Source organism: Triticum urartu, chromosome 4A (genome assembly GCF_056163025.1).
Source record: "Triticum urartu cultivar PI428250 chromosome 4A, HENAU_Tu73, whole genome shotgun sequence".
Classification (NCBI taxonomy): domain Eukaryota; kingdom Viridiplantae; phylum Streptophyta; class Magnoliopsida; order Poales; family Poaceae; genus Triticum; species Triticum urartu.
The window spans coordinates 65,788,909-65,807,238 of NC_141876.1; the positions used below are offsets into that span (position 1 = coordinate 65,788,909).

Genomic DNA, 18,330 nt, shown 5'->3' on the forward strand with positions numbered 1-18,330 from the left:
TTCCCGTTTCCTTCTCTTTTGTTTCTCTATTTCTGGCTCTCGCCATTTTTTCAGGAGACAGAAAACGAGATCTTGTTACAAACCATGCAGGATAGATTATTTTCAGATAATGTTTTTTTTCCGGTAATGCCATTCGAATGAGAGAGATGCAATTACAAATATATATTTTTAAACACAGTACAAACGCAGACGCTCACACATGACATACGCACATACACTTACTTTTGATAAATATTTATATCGCCACAAGGATGGCAACTTTAGTTTGCAAGGACGACAATCTTCCAGGAAAAAAACATAACTAAAAAGATGGAGCGGCCATGCTCACGAAGTGAAATTACCATCCTTGACCATCACAAATTGCCATCAAAATCATTCGTATTTCCATCCTCCCAGCGACAGTTCGCTGGTTATAAGAGGGGGGTTTTTGGGCGAAAACAGATAATGTATTTAATATACAGAAGAAAGAGCTTGTGTTTTTATTTGAATACGAAATACGAAAGACAGAAAGTAGTACACTATTGTATTTTTTTTATTTGAAGGGAAAGACTCATGACGCCTTATTTAAACTTTGGCAAAGTTAAATCAAGCAACACATGCCATTACAAGAAGTCAGGGAACTTTAGCAACCCGAACACAACTAGTGTTTGTATACAGAAAAGTGTACCTAGGAAATCGTGTCAATCCATTTGCTTCCCCTGAGATGAAATCCTGGAAATTCCATGAGCTAAACGGAAGCAAATGGCCGTCATGATGCTGAGTACGGGCTCCAAACTTTAGTAATATAATTGTATGCTTCCACAAGTTTCAAACATTAAATTCACTCGTTACCTTGCTGCAACCAACTTTAGTGAGCAATTTTAGACCTCGCAGCAATGTCAAAGCTTCAGCACATGGTGCGTTGAGAGCATTATCTGTTGGAACCGCTCTCTCATACGAATGGATAAAGGTAGAAGAAGGAGGAGCACACAGCACTGAAGTTTCACCCGGCTACATACAGCCCCGTTACTATTCTTTCCAAAACACCAACTGCCTCGCAAAACAAACACAAGAGCATACAGTTTTGTAGCCAACTGCAGCGCAGCCCCTACGCTTTCGCTGGGCACACACGCACGACCTGCATGCCCGGCCACATGCGCCCACGACGCGTTCACCGCGGCCGTTTCCAGTGCGTCGCTAACCGGCCGTTTCCAATGCATCTAACTACCTAGCTAGCTCACATAGCTGTACTCACGTACCACCACGCCATGCACATGCGCACACACACACGCTACTAGTAGACACACTACACACACGCCACGTTGCTCCGTCCCGCATGTCCCGCCCGTCCCGCGCGTCACCGACGCGTCCGACGAGCCCGACGAGCCCAACGACACCAGTGCGTCCCGTCCGTCCCGCGCGCATCCGTCGCGCCCGACCACACACGCCGTGGCTTATTCCAACACACACCCTAAGCCACGGCCTAAAGGAGTCCGTTGTCGTCGTAGCCGCACTCCCCACGTCCCCGCGCTCCCGGCCCGCGCTCCCGCCGCGCACGTACGTGATCTGCGCAACCAGGTCTAGCGCCTCGACGCGGTCCATGTCCGCGGTCCCGACGCGCCCGACACATCCGATACAAAACTGTATGCTCTAATACCAATTGTTGGAACCGCTCTCTCACACGGATGGATGGAGGTAGAAGAAGGAGGAGCACACAGCACTGGAGTTTCACCCAGCTACATACAGCCCCGTTACTATTCCTTTCCAAAGCACCAACTGCCTCGCAAAACAAACACAAGAGCATACAGTTTTGTAGCCAACTGCAGCGCAGCCCCTACACTTTCGCTGGGCACGCACGCACGACCTGCATGCCCGGCCACATGCGCCCATGACGCGCTCACCGCGGCCGTTTCCAGTGCGTCGCTAACCGGCCGTTTCCAATGCATCTAACCACCTAGCTAGCTCACATAGCTGTAGACTCACGTACCACCACGCCATGCACATGCGCGCACACACACGCTACTAGTAGACACACTACACACACGCCACGCTGCTCTGTCCCGCATGTCCCGCCCGTCCCGCGCGTCACCGACGCGTCCGATGAGCCCAACGACACCAGTGCGTCCCGTCCGTCCCGCGCGCATCCGTCGCGCCCGACCACACACGCCGTGGCTTATTCCAACACACACCCTAAGCCACGGCCTAGAGGGGTCCGTCGTCGTCGTTGTCGTCGTAGCCGCACTCCCCACGTCCCCGCGCTCCCGGCCCGCGCTCCCGCCGCGCACGTACGTGATCTGCGCAACCAGGTCCAGCGCCTCGACGCGGTCCATGTCCGCGGTCCCAACGCGCCCGTCACGTTCGGTACAAAACTGTATGCTCTGGTACCAATTGTTGGAACCGCTCTCTCACACGGATGGATGGAGGTAGAAGAAGGAGGAGCACACAACACTGGAGTTTCACCCGGCTACATACAGCCCCGTTACTATTCCTTTCCAAAGCACCAACTGCCTCGCAAAACAAACACAAGAGCATACAGTTTTGTAGCCAACTGCAGCGCAGCCCCTACGCTTTCGCTGGGCACGCACGCATGACCTGCATGCCCGGCCACATGCGCCCACGACGCGCTCACCGGCCGTTTCCAATGCATCGCTAACCGGCCGTTTCCAATGCATCTAACCACCTAGCTAGCTCACATGGCTGTAGATGTTGGGTTTCGTAGTAATTTCAAAAAATTTCCTACGCACACGCAAGATCATGGTGATGCATAGCAACGAGAGGGGAGAGTGCTGTCTACGTACCCACGCAGACCGACCGCGGAAGCGTTGACACAACGTAGAGGAAGTAGCCGTACGTCTTCGCGATCCAACCGATCAAGCACCGAAACTACGGCACCTCCGAGTTCGAGCACACGTTCAGCTCGATGACGATCCCCGGACTCCGATCCAGCAAAGTGTCGGGGAAGAATTCCGTCAGCACGACGGCGTGGTGACGATCTTGATGCACTACAGCAGCAGGGCTTCGCCTAAACTCCGCTACAGTATTATCGAGGAATATGGTGGCTGGGGGCACTGCACACGGCTAAGGAATAGATCACGTGGATCAACTTGTGTGTTTCTGGGGTGCCTCTGCCTCAGTATATAAAGGAGCCAAGGGGGAGGGGGGCGCCGGCCAGGAGGAGGGCGCAGGAGGAGTCCTTCTCCTTCCGGGAGTAGGACTCCCCCCCCCCCCAATCCTAGTTGGACTAGGATTCCCCGAGGGGGAAAGAGAGAGAAGGGGGCCGGCCACCTCTCCTAGTCCTAATAGGACTAGGGGGAGGGGGAGGCGCGCGGCCACCTTGGGCTGCCCCTTTCTCCTTTCCACTAAAGCCCATCTAGGCCCATATGGTTCCCGGGGGGTTCCGGTAACCTCCCGGTACTCCGGTAAAATCCCGATTTTACTCGGAACACTTCCGATATCCAAACATAGGCTTCCAATATATCAATCTTTACGTCTCGACCATTTTGAGACTCCTCGTCATGTCCGTGATCACATCCGGGACTCCGAACAACCTTCGGTACATCAAAATGCATAAACTCATAATATAACTGTCATCGTAACCTTAAGCGTGCGGACCCTACGGGTTCGAGAACAATGTAGACATGACCGAGACACGTCTCCGGTCAATAACCAATAGCGGGACCTGGATGCCCATATTGGCTCCTACATATTCTACGAAGATCTTTATCGGTCAGACCGCATAACAACATACGTTGTTCCCTTTGTCATCGGTATGTTACTTGCCCGAGATTTGATCGTCGGTATCCAATACCTAGTTCAATCTCGTTACCGGCAAGTCTCTTTACTCGTTCTGTAGTACATCATCTCGTGACTAACTCATTAGTTGCAATGCTTGCAAGGCTTATGTGATGTGCATTACCGAGAGGGCCCAGAGATACCTCTCCGACAATCGGAGTGACAAATCCTAATCTCGAAATACGCCAACCCAACATCTACCTTTGGAGACACTTGTAATGCTCCTTTATAATCACCCAGTTACGTTGTGACGTTTGGTAGCACCCAAAGTGTTCCTCCGGCAAACGGGAGTTGCATAATCTCATAGTTATAGGAACATGTATAAGTCATGAAGAAAGCAATAGCAACATACTAAACGATCGGGTGCTAAGCTAATGGAATGGGTCATGTCAATCAGATCATTCAACTAATGATGTGACCTCGTTAATCAAATAACAACTCATTGTTCATGGTTAGGAAACATAACCATCTTTGATTAACGAGCTAGTCAAGTAGAGGCATACTAGTGACACTTTGTTTGTCTATGTATTCACACATGTATTATGTTTCCGGTTAATACAATTCTAGCATGAATAATAAACATTTATCATGATTATAAGGAAATAAATAATAACTTTATTATTGCCTCTAGGGCATATTTCCTTCAGTCTCCAACTTGCACTAGAGTCAATAATCTAGATTACACTGTAATGATTCTAACACCCATGGAGCCTTGGTGCTGATCATGTTTTGCTCGTGGAAGAGGCTTAGTCAACGGGTCTGCAACATTCAGATCCGTATGTATCTTGCAAATCTCTATGTCTCCCACCTGGACTAGATCCCGGATGGAATTGAAGCGTCTCTTGATGTGCTTGGTTCTCTTGTGGAATCTGGATTCCTTTGCCAAGGCAATTGCACCAGTATTGTCACAAAAGATTTTCATTGGACCCGATGCACTAGGTATGACACCTAGATCGGATATGAACTCCTTCATCCAGACTCCTTCGTTCGCTGCTTCCGAAGCAGCTATGTACTCCGCTTCACATGTAGATCCCGCTACGACGCTTTGTTTAGAACTGCACCAACTGACAGCTCCACCATTTAATGTAAACACGTATCCGGTTTGCGATTTAGAATCGTCCGGATCAGTGTCAAAGCTTGTATCAACGTAACCATTTATGACGAGCTCTTTGTCACCTCCATATACGAGAAACATATCCTTAGTCCTTTTCAGGTATTTCAGGATGTTCTTGACCGCTGTCCAGTGATCCACTCCTGGATTACTTTGGTACCTCCCTGCTAGACTTATAGCAAGGCACACATCAGGTCTGGTACACAGCATTGCATACATGATAGATCCTATCACTGATGCATAGGGAACATCTTTCATATTCTCTCTATCTTCTGCAGTGGTCGGGCATTGAGTCTTACTCAATTTCACACCTTGTAACACAGGCAAAAATCCTTTCTTTGCTTGATCCATTTTGAACTTCTTCAAAATTTTGTCAAGGTATGTTGTTTGTGAAAGTCCAATTAAGCGTCTTGATCTATCTCTATAGATCTTTATGCCTAATATGTAAGCAGCTTCACCGAGGTCTTTCATTGAAAAACTCTTATTCAAGTATCCCTTTATGCTATCCAGAAATTCTATATCATTTCCAATCAGTAATATGTCATCTACATATAATATCAGAAATGCTACAGAGCTCCCACTCACTTTCTTGTAAATACAGGCTTCTCCGAAAGTCTGTATAAAACCAAATGCTTTGATCACACTATCAAAGCGTTTATTCCAACTCCGAGAGGCTTGCACCAGTCCATAAATGGATCGCTGAAGCTTGCACACTTTGTTAGCTCCTTTTGGATCGACAAAACCTTCTGGTTGCATCATATACAACTCTTCTTCCAGAAATCCATTCAGGAATGCAGTTTTGACATCCATTTGCCAAATTTCATAATCATAAAATGCGGCAATTGCTAACATGATTCGGACAGACTTAAGCACCGCTACGGGTGAGAAGGTCTCATCGTAGTCAACCCCTTGAACTTGTCGAAAACCTTTTGCGACAAGTCGAGCTTTGTAGACAGTAACATTACCGTCAGCGTCAGTCTTCTTCTTAAAGATCCATTTATTCTCAATTGCTTGCCGATCATCGGGCAAGTCAACCAAAGTCCATACTTTGTTCTCATACATGGATCCCATCTCAGATTTCATGGCTTCAAGCCACTTTGCGAAATCTGGGCTCACCATCGCTTCTTCATAGTTCGTAGGTTCATCATGATCTAGTAGCATGACTTCCAGAACAGGATTACCGTACCACTCTGGTGCGGATCTTACTCTGGTTGATCTACGAGGTTCAGTAGTATCTTGATCTGAAGTTTCATGACCATTATCATTGGCTTCCTCACTAACTGGTGTAGGTGTCACTGAAACAGTTTTCTGTGATGAACTACTTTCCAGTAAGGGAGCAGGTACAGTTACCTCGTCAAGTTCTACTTTCCTCCCACTCACTTCTTTCGAGAGAAACTCCTTCTCTAGAAAGGATCCATTCTTAGCAACGAATGTCTTGCCTTCGGATCTGTGATAGAAGGTGTACCCAACAGTTTCCTTTGGGTATCCTATGAAGACACATTTCTCCGATTTGGCTTCGAGCTTATCAGGTTGAAGCTTTTTCACATAAGCATCACAGCCCCAAACTTTAAGAAACGACAACTTTGGTTTCTTGCCAAACCACAGTTCATAAGGCGTCGTCTCAACGGATTTTGATGGTGCCCTATTTAACGTGAATGCGGCCGTCTCTAGAGCGTATCCCCAAAACGATAGCGGTAAATCAGTAAGAGACATCATAGATCGCACCATATCTAGTAAAGTACGATTACGACGTTCGGACACACCATTACGCTGTGGTGTTCCGGGTGGCGTGAGTTGCGAAACTATTCCATAATTTTTCAAATGTACACCAAACTCGTAACTCAAATATTCTCCTCCACGATCAGATCGTAGAAACTTTATTTTCTTGTTACGATGATTTTCAACTTCACTATGAAATTCCTTGAACTTTTCAAATGTTTCAGACTTATGTTTCATTAAGTAGATATACCCATATCTGCTTAACTCATCTGTGAAGGTGAGAAAATAATGATATCCGCCACGAGCCTCAATATTCATCGGACCACATACATCTGTATGTATGATTTCCAACAAATCTGTTGCTCTCTCCATAGTACCGGAGAACGGTGTTTTGGTCATCTTGCCCATAAGGCACGGTTCGCAAGTACCAAGTGATTCATAATCAAGTGGTTCCAAAAGTCCATCAGAATGGAGTTTCTTCATGCGCTTTACACCGATATGACCTAAACGACAGTGCCACAAATAAGTTGCACTCTCATTATCAACTCTGCATCTTTTGGCTTCAACATTATGAATATGTGTGTTACTACTATCGAGATTCAACAAGAATAGACCACTTTTCAAGGGTGCATGACCATAAAAGATATTACTCATATAAATAGAACAACCATTATTCTCTGATTTAAATGAATAACCGTCTCGCATCAAACAAGATCCAGATATAATGTTCATGCTTAACGCTGGCACCAAATAACAATTATTTAGGTCTAATACTAATCCCGAAGGTAGATGTAAAGGTAGTGTGCCGACTGCGATCACATCGACTTTGGAACCGTTTCCCACGTGCATCGTCACCTCGTCCTTAACCAATCTTCGCTTGATCCGTAGTCCCTGTTTCGAGTTACAAATATTAGCAACAGAACCAGTATCAAATACCCAGTTGCTACTGCGAGCATTAGTAAGGTACACATCAATAACATGTATATCACATATACCTTTGTTCACCTTGCCATCCTTCTTATCCGCCAAATACTTGGGGCAGTTCCGCTTCCAGTGACCAGTCTGCTTGCAATAGAAACACTCAGTTTCAGGCTTAGGTCCAGGTTTGGGTTTCTTCTCTTGAGTAGCAACTTGCTTGCCGTTCTTTTTGAAGTTCCCCTTCTTCTTCCCTTTGCCCTTTTTCTTGAAACTAGTGGTCTTGTTGACCATCAACACTTGATGCTCTTTCTTGATTTCTACCTCCGCAGCTTTCAGCATTGCGAAGAGCTCGAAAATAGTCTTGTTCATCCCTTGCATATTATAGTTCATCACGAAGCTCTTGTAGCTTGGTGGCAGTGATTGAAGAATTCTGTCAATGACGCAATCATCTGGAAGATTAACTCCCAATTGAATCAAGTGATTATTATACCCAGACATTTTGAGTATATGCTCACTGACAGAACTGTTCTCCTCCATCTTGCAGCTATAGAACTTATTGGAGACTTCATATCTCTCAATTCGGGCATTTGCTTGAAATATTAACTTCAACTCTTGGAACATCTCATATGCTCCATGACGTTCAAAACGTCGTTGAAGTCCCGATTCTAAGCCGTAAAGCATGGCACACTGAACTATCGAGTAGTCATCAGCTTTGCTCTGCCAGACGTTCATAACATCCGGCGTTGCTCCTGCAGCAGGCCTGGCACCCAGCGGTGCTTCCAGGACGTAATTCTTCTGTGCAGCAATGAGGATAATCCTCAGGTTACGGACCCAGTCCGTGTAATTGCTACCATCATCTTTCAACTTTGCTTTCTCAAGGAACGCATTAAAATTCAACGGAACAACAGCACGAGCATTCTATCTACAATCAAACATAAACAAGCAAGATACTAATCAGGTACTAAGTTTCATGATAAATTTAAGTTCAGTTAATCAAATTAATTAAAGAACTCCCACTTAGATAGACATCCCTCTAATCCTCTAAGTGATTACGTGATCCAAATCAACTAAACCATAACCGATCATCACGTGAGATGGAGTAGTTTTCAATGGTGAACATCGTTATGCTGATCATATCTACTATATGATTCACGCTCGACCTTTCGGTCTCCGTGTTCCGAGGCCCTATCTGTATATGCTTGGCTCGTCAAGTATAACCTGAGTATTCCGCGTGTGCAACTGTTTTGCACCCGTTGTATTTGAACGTAGAACCTATCACACCCGATCATCACGTGGTGTCTCAGCACGAAGAACTTTCGCAACGGTGCATACTCAGGGAGAACACTTCTTGATAATTTAGTGAGAGATCATCTTATAATGCTACCGTCAATCAAAGCAAGATAAGATGCATAAAAGGATAAACATCACATGCAATCAATATAAGTGATATGATATGGCCATCATCATCTTGTGCTTGTGATCTCCATCTCCGAAGCACCGTCGTGATCACCATCGTCACCGGCGTGACACCTTGATCTCCATCGTAGCATCGTTGTCGTCTTGCCAAGTTTATGCTTCCACGACTATCACTACCGCTTAGTAATAAAGTAAAGCATTACATCGCAATTTCATTGCATACAATAAAACGACAACCATAAGGCTCCTGCCAGTTGCCGATAACTCGGTTACAAAACATGATCATCTCATACAATAAAATTCAGCATCATGTCTTGACCATATCACATCACAACATGCCCTGCAAAAACAAGTTAGACGTCCTCTACTTTGTTGTTGCAAGTTTTACGTGGCTGCTACGGGCTTAAGCAAGAACCAATCTCACCTACGCATCAAAACCACAACGATAGTTTGTCAAATAGACTCCGTTTTAACCTTCGCAAGGACCGGGCGTAGCCATACTTGGTTCAACTAAAGTTGGAGAGACAGTTGCCCGCAAGCCACCTGTGTGCAAAGCACGTCGGGGAAACCGGTCTCGCGTAAGCGTACGCGTAAGGTTGGTCCGGGTCGTCTCGTCCAACAATGCCGCCGAACCAAAGTATGACATGCTGGTAGGCAGTATGACTTATATCGCCCATAACTCACTTGTGTTCTACTCGTGCATATAACATCAACATAAATAACCTAGGCTCGGATGCCACTGTTGGGTTTCGTAGTAATTTCAAAAAATTTCCTATGCACACGCAAGATCATGGTGATGCATAGCAACGAGAGGGGAGAGTGCTGTCTACGTACCCACGCAGACCGACTACGGAAGCGTTGACACAACGTAGAGGAAGTAGTCGTACGTCTTCGTGATCCAACCGATCAAGCACCGAAACTACGGCACCTCCGAGTTCGAGCACACGTTCAGCTCGATAACGATCCCCGGACTCCGATCCAGCAAAGTGTCGGGGAAGAATTCCGTCAGCATGACGGCGTGGTGACGATCTTGATGCACTACAGCAGCAGGGCTTCGCCTAAACTCCGCTACAGTATTATCGAGGAATATGGTGGCTGGGGGCACCGCACACGGCTAAGGAATAGATCACGTGGATCAACTTGTGTGTTTCTGGGGTGCCTCTGCCTCAGTATATAAAGGAGCCAAGGGGGAGGGGGGCGCCGGCCAGGAGGAGGGCGCAGGAGGAGTCCTTCTCCTTCCGGGAGTAGGACTCCCCCCCCCCCCCAATCCTAGTTGGACTAGGATTCCCCGAGGGGGAAAGAGAGAGAAGGGGGCCGACCACCTCTCCTAGTCCTAATAGGACTAGGGGGAGGGGGAGGCGCGCGGCCACCTTGGGCTGCCCCTTTCTCCTTTCCACTAAAGCCCATCTAGGCCCATATGGTTCCCGGGGGGTTCCGGTAACCTCCCGGTACTCCGGTAAAATCCCGATTTTACCCGGAACACTTCCGATATCCAAACATAGGCTTCCAATATATCAATCTTTACGTCTCGACCATTTCGAGACTCCTCGTCATGTCCGTGATCACATCCGGGACTCCGAACAACCTTCGGTACATCAAAATGCATAAACTCATAATATAACTGTCATCGTAACCTTAAGCGTGCGGACCCTACGGGTTCGAGAACAATGTAGACATGACGGAGACACGTCTCCGGTCAATAACCAATAGCGGGACCTGGATGCCCATATTGGCTCCTACATATTCTACGAAGATCTTTATCGGTCAGACCGCATAACAACATTCGTCGCGTCCGACCACACACGCCGTGGCTTATTCCGACATTATCGATTTAGACTGAAGAGAGAAAGTAGCATCATGTTTGTGTTACTTCTAATAATCGATTTTGTGATTTACATTGGAAAAGAGTGACAGATGATTACTCGCATGATAGAGGTAGATCATTAATTGCCTTAGAGCGGCCCAATTGCCATATGAGTGTTCGTTTGGTGATTTCGGTCGAAAATGCCGCTCTAGTAGAGTAATCATTCCCCCGTGATTTTATTATGGATGCAACTCCAATTCGAGCGGTGAGATTCCATATCTTGAGACCGTGGGACGTTGCTTTGGTGCACGTTCCATCTCCAAGAGCGAAGGAGGTAAGCTTCACCTCCCTCCTATTCTTTGACGTGGCCTATTTTCTCTCCCTAATAATGGTGCAGATGCCCATGGCATCAGGAAGCGGGCCAATTGCCGTCGTGTACCTAATTCCTCGCGTCCTTTGCCGTCATTTTTCCTGCCATCCGCCATTATGGAAAGATTATCCTGGACCTGTGTTGACACGTAGCTACACTTCCTCTTTGCCTCCACCTCCTTTTTCACTTTCACCGTGTCGTTTCTCCTTCGTCCGAACTAAGCCGCTCTTGAAGGAGGAGGAACATATGCTTGATGAGGAGGAGGCCGCACAGAAGGATCCCACCCTCCTCGCTGAGTGGACAATTGGGATCCCGAAGTGCACGCGCTGGTATGTGATAACCAACATGGCTGCATGAACACCTTGTAATCATGTTTTCAATTTTGTGAACATTTTTGAATTCATGAACTTTTTAAATTAATGTTTTTAAAATTTATGAATTTTTAAAGTTCAGAAAATTTTAAATTTTCGATATCATATCCATGAGCATTTTTCAATTTTGCAAACATTTTTTGAATTTTTGAATATATTTAAATTTCATGAACATTTTGGCAAATTTACGAAAAATTTCAAATTCATGTATTGAATTTACAAATATTTTTTAGTTTGCAAACATTATTTTTGTTACACAAATATTTTTTGAATTTGCGATTTTTTCGAACTTGTGAACATTTTTAAAATTCACCGTTTATTTCAATTCTTGAACAGTTTTTGAATTTGTGAGCATTCTTTAAGTTTGCGAACATTTTTTTTCAAACTCATGGACATTTTCTAAAATGCATTTTTCTAATCCGCAAACATGTTTGGATTCAGTAACCCTTTAAAATTTGAATTAAATCAACTGAAGTAAAAAAATCGCCGGAATATAAAAAAGTGAAACACCAAAATATTATTATGAAAGAAAAAATTGAAAGAAAGAAAGAAAGAAGAGCGTGAAGCGATTCTGCCAGTGGCTCGCGGACACGCGTGTAACAGCGCGTGCTGGGCTTGGCCCAGTTAACCGGCGAGACGGGCGACCACTGCTGCATACGGGTCGCTATAATTCCTCCACCTCCCGATCCCCTCACCCTTGCCTATAAATACTGCCCCAACCCTAACCGTCTCCACTTTCTCTACCCCCTCGCCGCCGCCGCCTCTTCGGATCGTCCCTGCCGGAGACCAGAGAGCGCGGTGCCCGAGCAAACCCTAGCCTCCCACGATGGTGCTGCAGAACGACATCGACCTGCTGAACCCGCCGGCGGAGCTCGAGAAGCTCAAGCACAAGAAGAAGCGCCTCGTCCAGTCTCCCAACTCCTTCTTCATGGTAAATAATTCCCCTTCCCCTTAGAATCTTCTCTCCGTGAGTGCATCTTCTCCTCTACTGCACCATTCTCAGCGGTGTTCGTACATCGTGTAGTGGTACTATGCAGCGCGAGACATATATAGAAAACATGTCACCTTTTGGTTGCCTGAATTCTTCATCTGATTTGGAAGAATTTTGCTTCGGTAGGCTCTTGGTGTAGCTGAGTAATGGTGCCTGTTACCACGGGCTCGTGGTAGATGACGCGGCTGATCGTGATTGCCTGTGATTAATCTTGAAGCATGCGTTAGGTCTGTCAAAAATTTATGTACCCTTGCATATTGTATGTCAATCCATGCTGCCGCATGTTCTAGGTATCCGAAATCTCTATGCTAGAACAGATGTGTGAGTGAACACTGTAGAAAGTGCTGTTCTGATCTGAGTTGTTTCTGTGGATCATAGAATCGTATAATCCCGTGTAACTTAGTGCCACGTCCCTTTAATCACATGACCACAATCGGTTCGGTGCATTCCTTATGCTTAAGTTTGGCATTTTTGTTTTTCCGTTTGGATATTGTGGTTCTGAACTTCTGATGGTCATTTGTCAACTGTTGCAGGACGTCAAGTGCCAGGGCTGCTTCAACATGTAATTTTTCTTCACCTTTTGTCTTCTTTGCAACTGCTTAGTTCAGTAGGTTCATTTGCTACTGTTATCCTCGTATAATCATCTGATAACAAGACATTGTCATGCTTTAAAAATGTCCTTGCTTATTTCTATAAGTAAACTGGTAATGAGAGTGGGCTGCCAAATACATGTGCATAGTTTATTCTACTGCTTTGTGTTTTGTTCTTCTGTGACATCATATGCTTTATATTTAAAATAAAAAGGATGGAAGATGCATTTTTCAAACATGATTTTGTGTTTGTTTTTGGTAATGCATTGTATACTACCACCTAGTTGCATGCACAAGCCTTGTAACATGCTAGTTCAAACATGATCCTTGTAAATTACTGCGTTCTTAATGTTGAAATTGTTTCACAATTGTAACTTGAATCATCAGTCTACCGTGCCATTTTACAAAGTTATTTTAAGTACTTTATGATGCAATACATTTGAACATAACATATCAATCATTTATCATCTCATTACGACCATTGAGTCTACTTTGTTTTGATATTTGTAGATCACAACTTCAACATGTGCTTGGTTACACCTGTGATATTTATTTATTTATTTATGATTTATTGCTGAACTACTCTTCTCTGTGATTGCAGCACTACTGTGTTCAGCCACTCACAGACCGTCGTGGTGTGCCCAGGCTGCCAAACGGTGCTCTGCCAGCCAACGGGTGGCAAGGCCAGGCTCACCGAGGGTTGCTCCTTCCGCCGCAAGGGCGACTAAACAGAAGTCTATCTTTAAAAGCAAGCCGATGTTGAACTCTTTAGTTTTTCAGGGGTGTTGGTCTGAAAATTTTGCAATGTCTGGCAAATCGAATCCATCTTTGGTAATTTGGTATCTAGCTCGAGCAATATTCCGTTTGGGCTGTGAGATCAGACTAGTAGTACCTGCCAGGTAATATGGTGGTCTGATGAATTGTTGTTGCTAATGATGCTGTTTGCCCTCGCTGGTATATGACTCTTGAATCGTTTGTTGCTTGTATTTTCTGTTTGTGTTTGTTGCCCAATTGTCTCAACTGAACTGTGCCTGTGTGTCATGAATTGTAGCGCTTGGCTCCTTGTCTACGACATATGGTAGCACTACAGCTCTCCTGATGGGCGCGCTCCCGATCCGTAAAGGCCGGGGATGTCCTGCCCTTCTGAATGTTATGCACCAATACAGATTACTCTTGAGACCTTTTCGACATGGAGCACTACCTCCATTCTGGTTTATTGGTGCCCTTAATATTTTGGGCCAGACTATAACGATTAGATGTAACTATGAAAATAATAATGTATGTCATCAAAAATTATATTGTTGGATTCGTATTTAAACATAATTTCCATTGAGATTATTTTTGGATACATTCATTATCTAATGTCAAAATTTAGCACAAAATGCAAAGGGACCAATAAACAAGGACAGGGGTAATACGTATGAAGCAAAATGAGTGAATCTACAAATAGGTCTATATACGTCTGTATATAGTCAGCATTGAAATCTCTAAAAGGTATTGTATTTAGAAATGGAGGAAGTACATTATAGTTGCCCCCAAACCAACCCAATGATGTTCAGGAGAAGGGCAAAACCACCCCCACTCGCCAGTAACCAGCTCAATAACGTGCAAAACAAGTTGGCTACTGGCCGTGTAAACATACCCAAAGGATGAAAGGAGTAATATTACTACTAAAAACCACAACTCAGGGTAGCTTATACCCAAAGGAGTAGCAACTACGGTATAGCAACTCTGGAACGGGTACCTTATAACAACTTCGGTAAAATCTTAAGAACTTTTTCCTCGAATCAACAACTTTTGATCTAATGTTCCACAGACCACAGATGACTGACCGCTACCTACAGCACCATGTGTGCCTGAAGCCTGAAGCAACTGTTGCCACCATGGGCCAAGACTCAAATCCTCAACTCTTGATCTATTCTTTCAGAAACGACCGCCACTGCATCGTGTGTGCTTGAAGCAGCATAAGAGGATCCAACATAGGCACCAGCAGTGGTTTGAGCGTCCTGATCAGGCCGTTGGCTTGACGCCTTCTCTGCTAGTTCACGTGCAATCTAAACACAAATCGAAATGAAATTGTAAAAGCATTCCAATCTTTTTTGTAATAAAACAGTAGTTCTGGATGTCATGTAAAAAGAGCAACCTTCAGCTCCTCAGGAATAGTCCATTGAGATTTCTTCGTCACTCTGTTGTGGTAGTACCTGGAATAGTAGAATAGTGAGACTTTGGAATGAGGGAAATCCATGATTCCAACCAAATAAGAAAACACCAGTGGCGAAATAAATTCAGTACGAACTTACTTCCGTCCTTCATCCGTAGTATATTCATTCCAAGCAGTAGTCGCATCAGCCCTCTGTTATATCACCGAAGGTATGCAATAAAAGCCGTAACAGCTCATTAATATAAACAGAAGAACAGAAGCAAACACTGAAGTGAAATTGCACTGCCCTCTTGAAGAATAGAAACAAAGAATCATCGACAATAATTGCAAGATATTTATAATATAGAAATATAACAAAGGTAAGTAAAATGGGAAGAAAGCAATTGTACGGATCAAATGGAAGAAGCCAGGGTGCTGTATTGCTAATGTGTTGATGAAAGAGAGCATAATCATGAGGTCATGTGATCCATTGTGTTCATCAACTTTTTAAATTTAGATATCAGTCATGAGAAAAATGTAAGCAGTGCATAAAACACGGGCACGCATTGCAGAAGTTGCCACTGCTACTAATGCAGATAAATAGTCACCTTACACAAGCAAAGTTCTGAAGTTCCTTTTTTCCAAGTAAACCGAAAGTAGCAATATCACAGGTGCGTTGTACAAGACAAACAACCATGGAAATCTACAGGTCGATAAAATAATAACAATATGCTGAAAATAGAAAATGAAACTATAGTCAAGACTTCATGAGAACAAAGACAACAGTAGGAAAGCCAACAAATAAGAACACATCACAACTGACCTCCAAAGGTGTCATCAACTCGACAGGTTTGTACCAACTTGATTGCTTTGTCCTCATATTGTAATAGTACCTAGGTAAATAATGATATCAAGCAAAGCCAATAAGTAAGATATACCAAAGCATGTAACATTGAATCATGCTGCCATACATCACAAGGGAAGTTATTAGTTAAAAAGTAATTCAAAGACAACTTACTTTTTCCCTTCATGTGAAAAGTGCTCTTGCCAATCCAAAGGGCTAGGGTCAGATGAGCTAACCTGCAAGTTTGCAGACTGAGTTTATGCATGGGAAAAGCTTTTTCAATTTTATGTAGTAGGCAAAAATGGAATGAAGTGGCAAACGAACTAATCATATGTCGCAGACAAAAATCAAGTGATGAAAATGAACCCAAGGTCTTGCTACTTACCGAGGGCAACCAAGGAGACATGGTGTGATGCTGAGTTGAACCCAGGGGGTGAACTAGAACAGGAACCCACATTTGTTGATACTGAAATGTAGAATTAATAGCTTGTCAGCAAAGAGAAAACATTCTAGATATATACTACTGCGAGGGAGAAGCCTTCCATGTGCATACATCGAAATAAAACAGTGAAACACATACAGTATAAAACGGAGGCTGCATAGGGGCACCCATGTTTGGCATATATCCACCAGGTAGCACAGCTCGTGGTGCAGGTAGAACAAGACCAGAGTGAGGCATATGGTGCCCAAGTTGCGGAAAATGTGGCATCTGCTCTGACATCCCCATGTTAGCTTCTGGCATGTCCTGATCAACAAGTTGAAACGGTTGCCGCAGAGGTTGCATTGCATGAACTGAACAAGCTGAAGAGTCTGTTGTCGAGGACCAACCGGGCTAAACTGAAAACAGAGCACAAAATAGCAATAAGCAACCTAACATAAGGAGATATATAAGTCCGAACCCTACTATTCAAATTAACACGAAAACGCCGAATCAAACAAAAAAGAGATATATCCTCAAATAATACCACTATGGGCGAATATAGAAACAGTGGTTCGTCATGCATGCTCCTCTATCTCTCTGGAGCAGAACGATGCATTGCCAATTCTGTTCAGGCTGAGCCGCACGACCATCTAAGCAAACCATGCCCACTCAGTAAAACAAAAGTAACAACATTCCTATGGCCATGCAAACCAATTCCTGCTTACTCTGTTATCACCGCCACTCTTATCACCAAAATATCTATGTTGCACAAGCCCGTCGATTAAAACAGGTATGTGGTTCTTCACGCTTCAGTTTTACTAGTGGTAGGAAAAAAAGGTTACTTCAAGACACTCACCAAGAAATCAATGGCCCACAATTTCCTTTATGACTACAGCACCTACACATGTCTCCAAGTGCAAACAATGCCTATTACTTATTAATCCACCACCCAAAAAAAAGAGTAATAGCAAATCGGATCTTTAAGCATGTTATCCGATTTAACCATCTACTAATGCAGCTCACTAATCCTTCCCCAACCTTGTGTGGGAGCTTCTAGCACTGGGTCTGTCCAATGCAGTTCACTGATTGATTAGCGGCAAGGGACCAAAGCATTAGTAATGATTAGTCTTGCCCTGCTATCATAATTACTCATAAAAACATTCCTTTTTCTGCAAATACATGTGAAAATCGATTCTCATGGCAGATATTGGCGGGGAGCAGCTAGACCAAAACTACCAAATTTCTGTTGGCCATAAACCGACCAGATTACTCAATGCAGCACATCTAACCACCCCCTGAGGCGATTGTCGCAAAGCGCCCCTGTACTGTGCTGCAATCAGCTGGACCGAAACTACCGAACTACCATGTCCCCGCACGGATGAATCGCAAATTGAGGGGGCCCAAAAACTAACCAAACAGCGGCGGCAGCACTTCGATCGGCGTCGGAGGCCCTCGCCTGCGTCGACGGACCGGGATCCACACGGTGGTCCGACGAACTCCGGTGGCAAAGCCGCAGCGGTGCTGCGGTGGCTTAGGGTGGTGCGCCTAGGGCTTGGTGAAAGAGGAGAGAAAGAGAGCTGGGCCGCGTGGATTCGACACGTATCTGCAGGTTTGCGGGGCCGCTACTATTCGACACGTATCTGCAGTTTTGCGGGGCCGCTACCATACGGCTGTGTTTGTTTGGGTTTTAGAGAGCAGTTTCCGGTAGAAATAAGCTAAAGTTGTAACAAACAGCTAAACCGGGACAATTTTCGGCCGATAGTCAAAAACGGTTTCAAGCCTTTTTACGTGGTATAGGGTGAAGCGAGGCCAGTCGTGCTTTCATCAGGAAACTGATTTCCCTCGGTCAAATTTCCACCGACGC

The 18,330-nt window shown here is 44.8% G+C and overlaps 2 protein-coding genes across 2 annotated transcripts; one reads left to right on the forward strand and one right to left on the reverse strand.

Moving 5' to 3' along the window:
• Positions 1–12,182: 12,182 nt before the first annotated feature.
• On the forward strand, positions 12,183–14,047 carry LOC125550687 (small ribosomal subunit protein eS27). The gene is made up of 3 exons (XM_048713741.2): positions 12,183–12,411; positions 13,005–13,033; positions 13,663–14,047. Exons 1-3 carry the CDS (start codon positions 12,307–12,309, stop codon positions 13,787–13,789), a joined length of 261 nt encoding a protein of 86 aa, XP_048569698.1. The 5' UTR covers positions 12,183–12,306; the 3' UTR covers positions 13,790–14,047.
• A 737-nt stretch (positions 14,048–14,784) lies between these two features.
• LOC125550686 (pre-mRNA-processing protein 40A-like) lies at positions 14,785–18,108 on the reverse strand. Its single transcript, XM_048713740.2, has 8 exons — positions 17,879–18,108; positions 16,626–16,882; positions 16,431–16,511; positions 16,220–16,281; positions 16,025–16,094; positions 15,362–15,414; positions 15,205–15,262; positions 14,785–15,115 (listed from the first exon to the last, which is right to left on the reverse strand). The coding sequence occupies exons 2-8, from the start codon at positions 16,827–16,829 to the stop codon at positions 14,957–14,959; spliced, it is 687 nt and encodes a 228-aa protein (XP_048569697.2). The 5' UTR covers positions 16,830–16,882; positions 17,879–18,108; the 3' UTR covers positions 14,785–14,956.
• Positions 18,109–18,330: the final 222 nt, after the last annotated feature.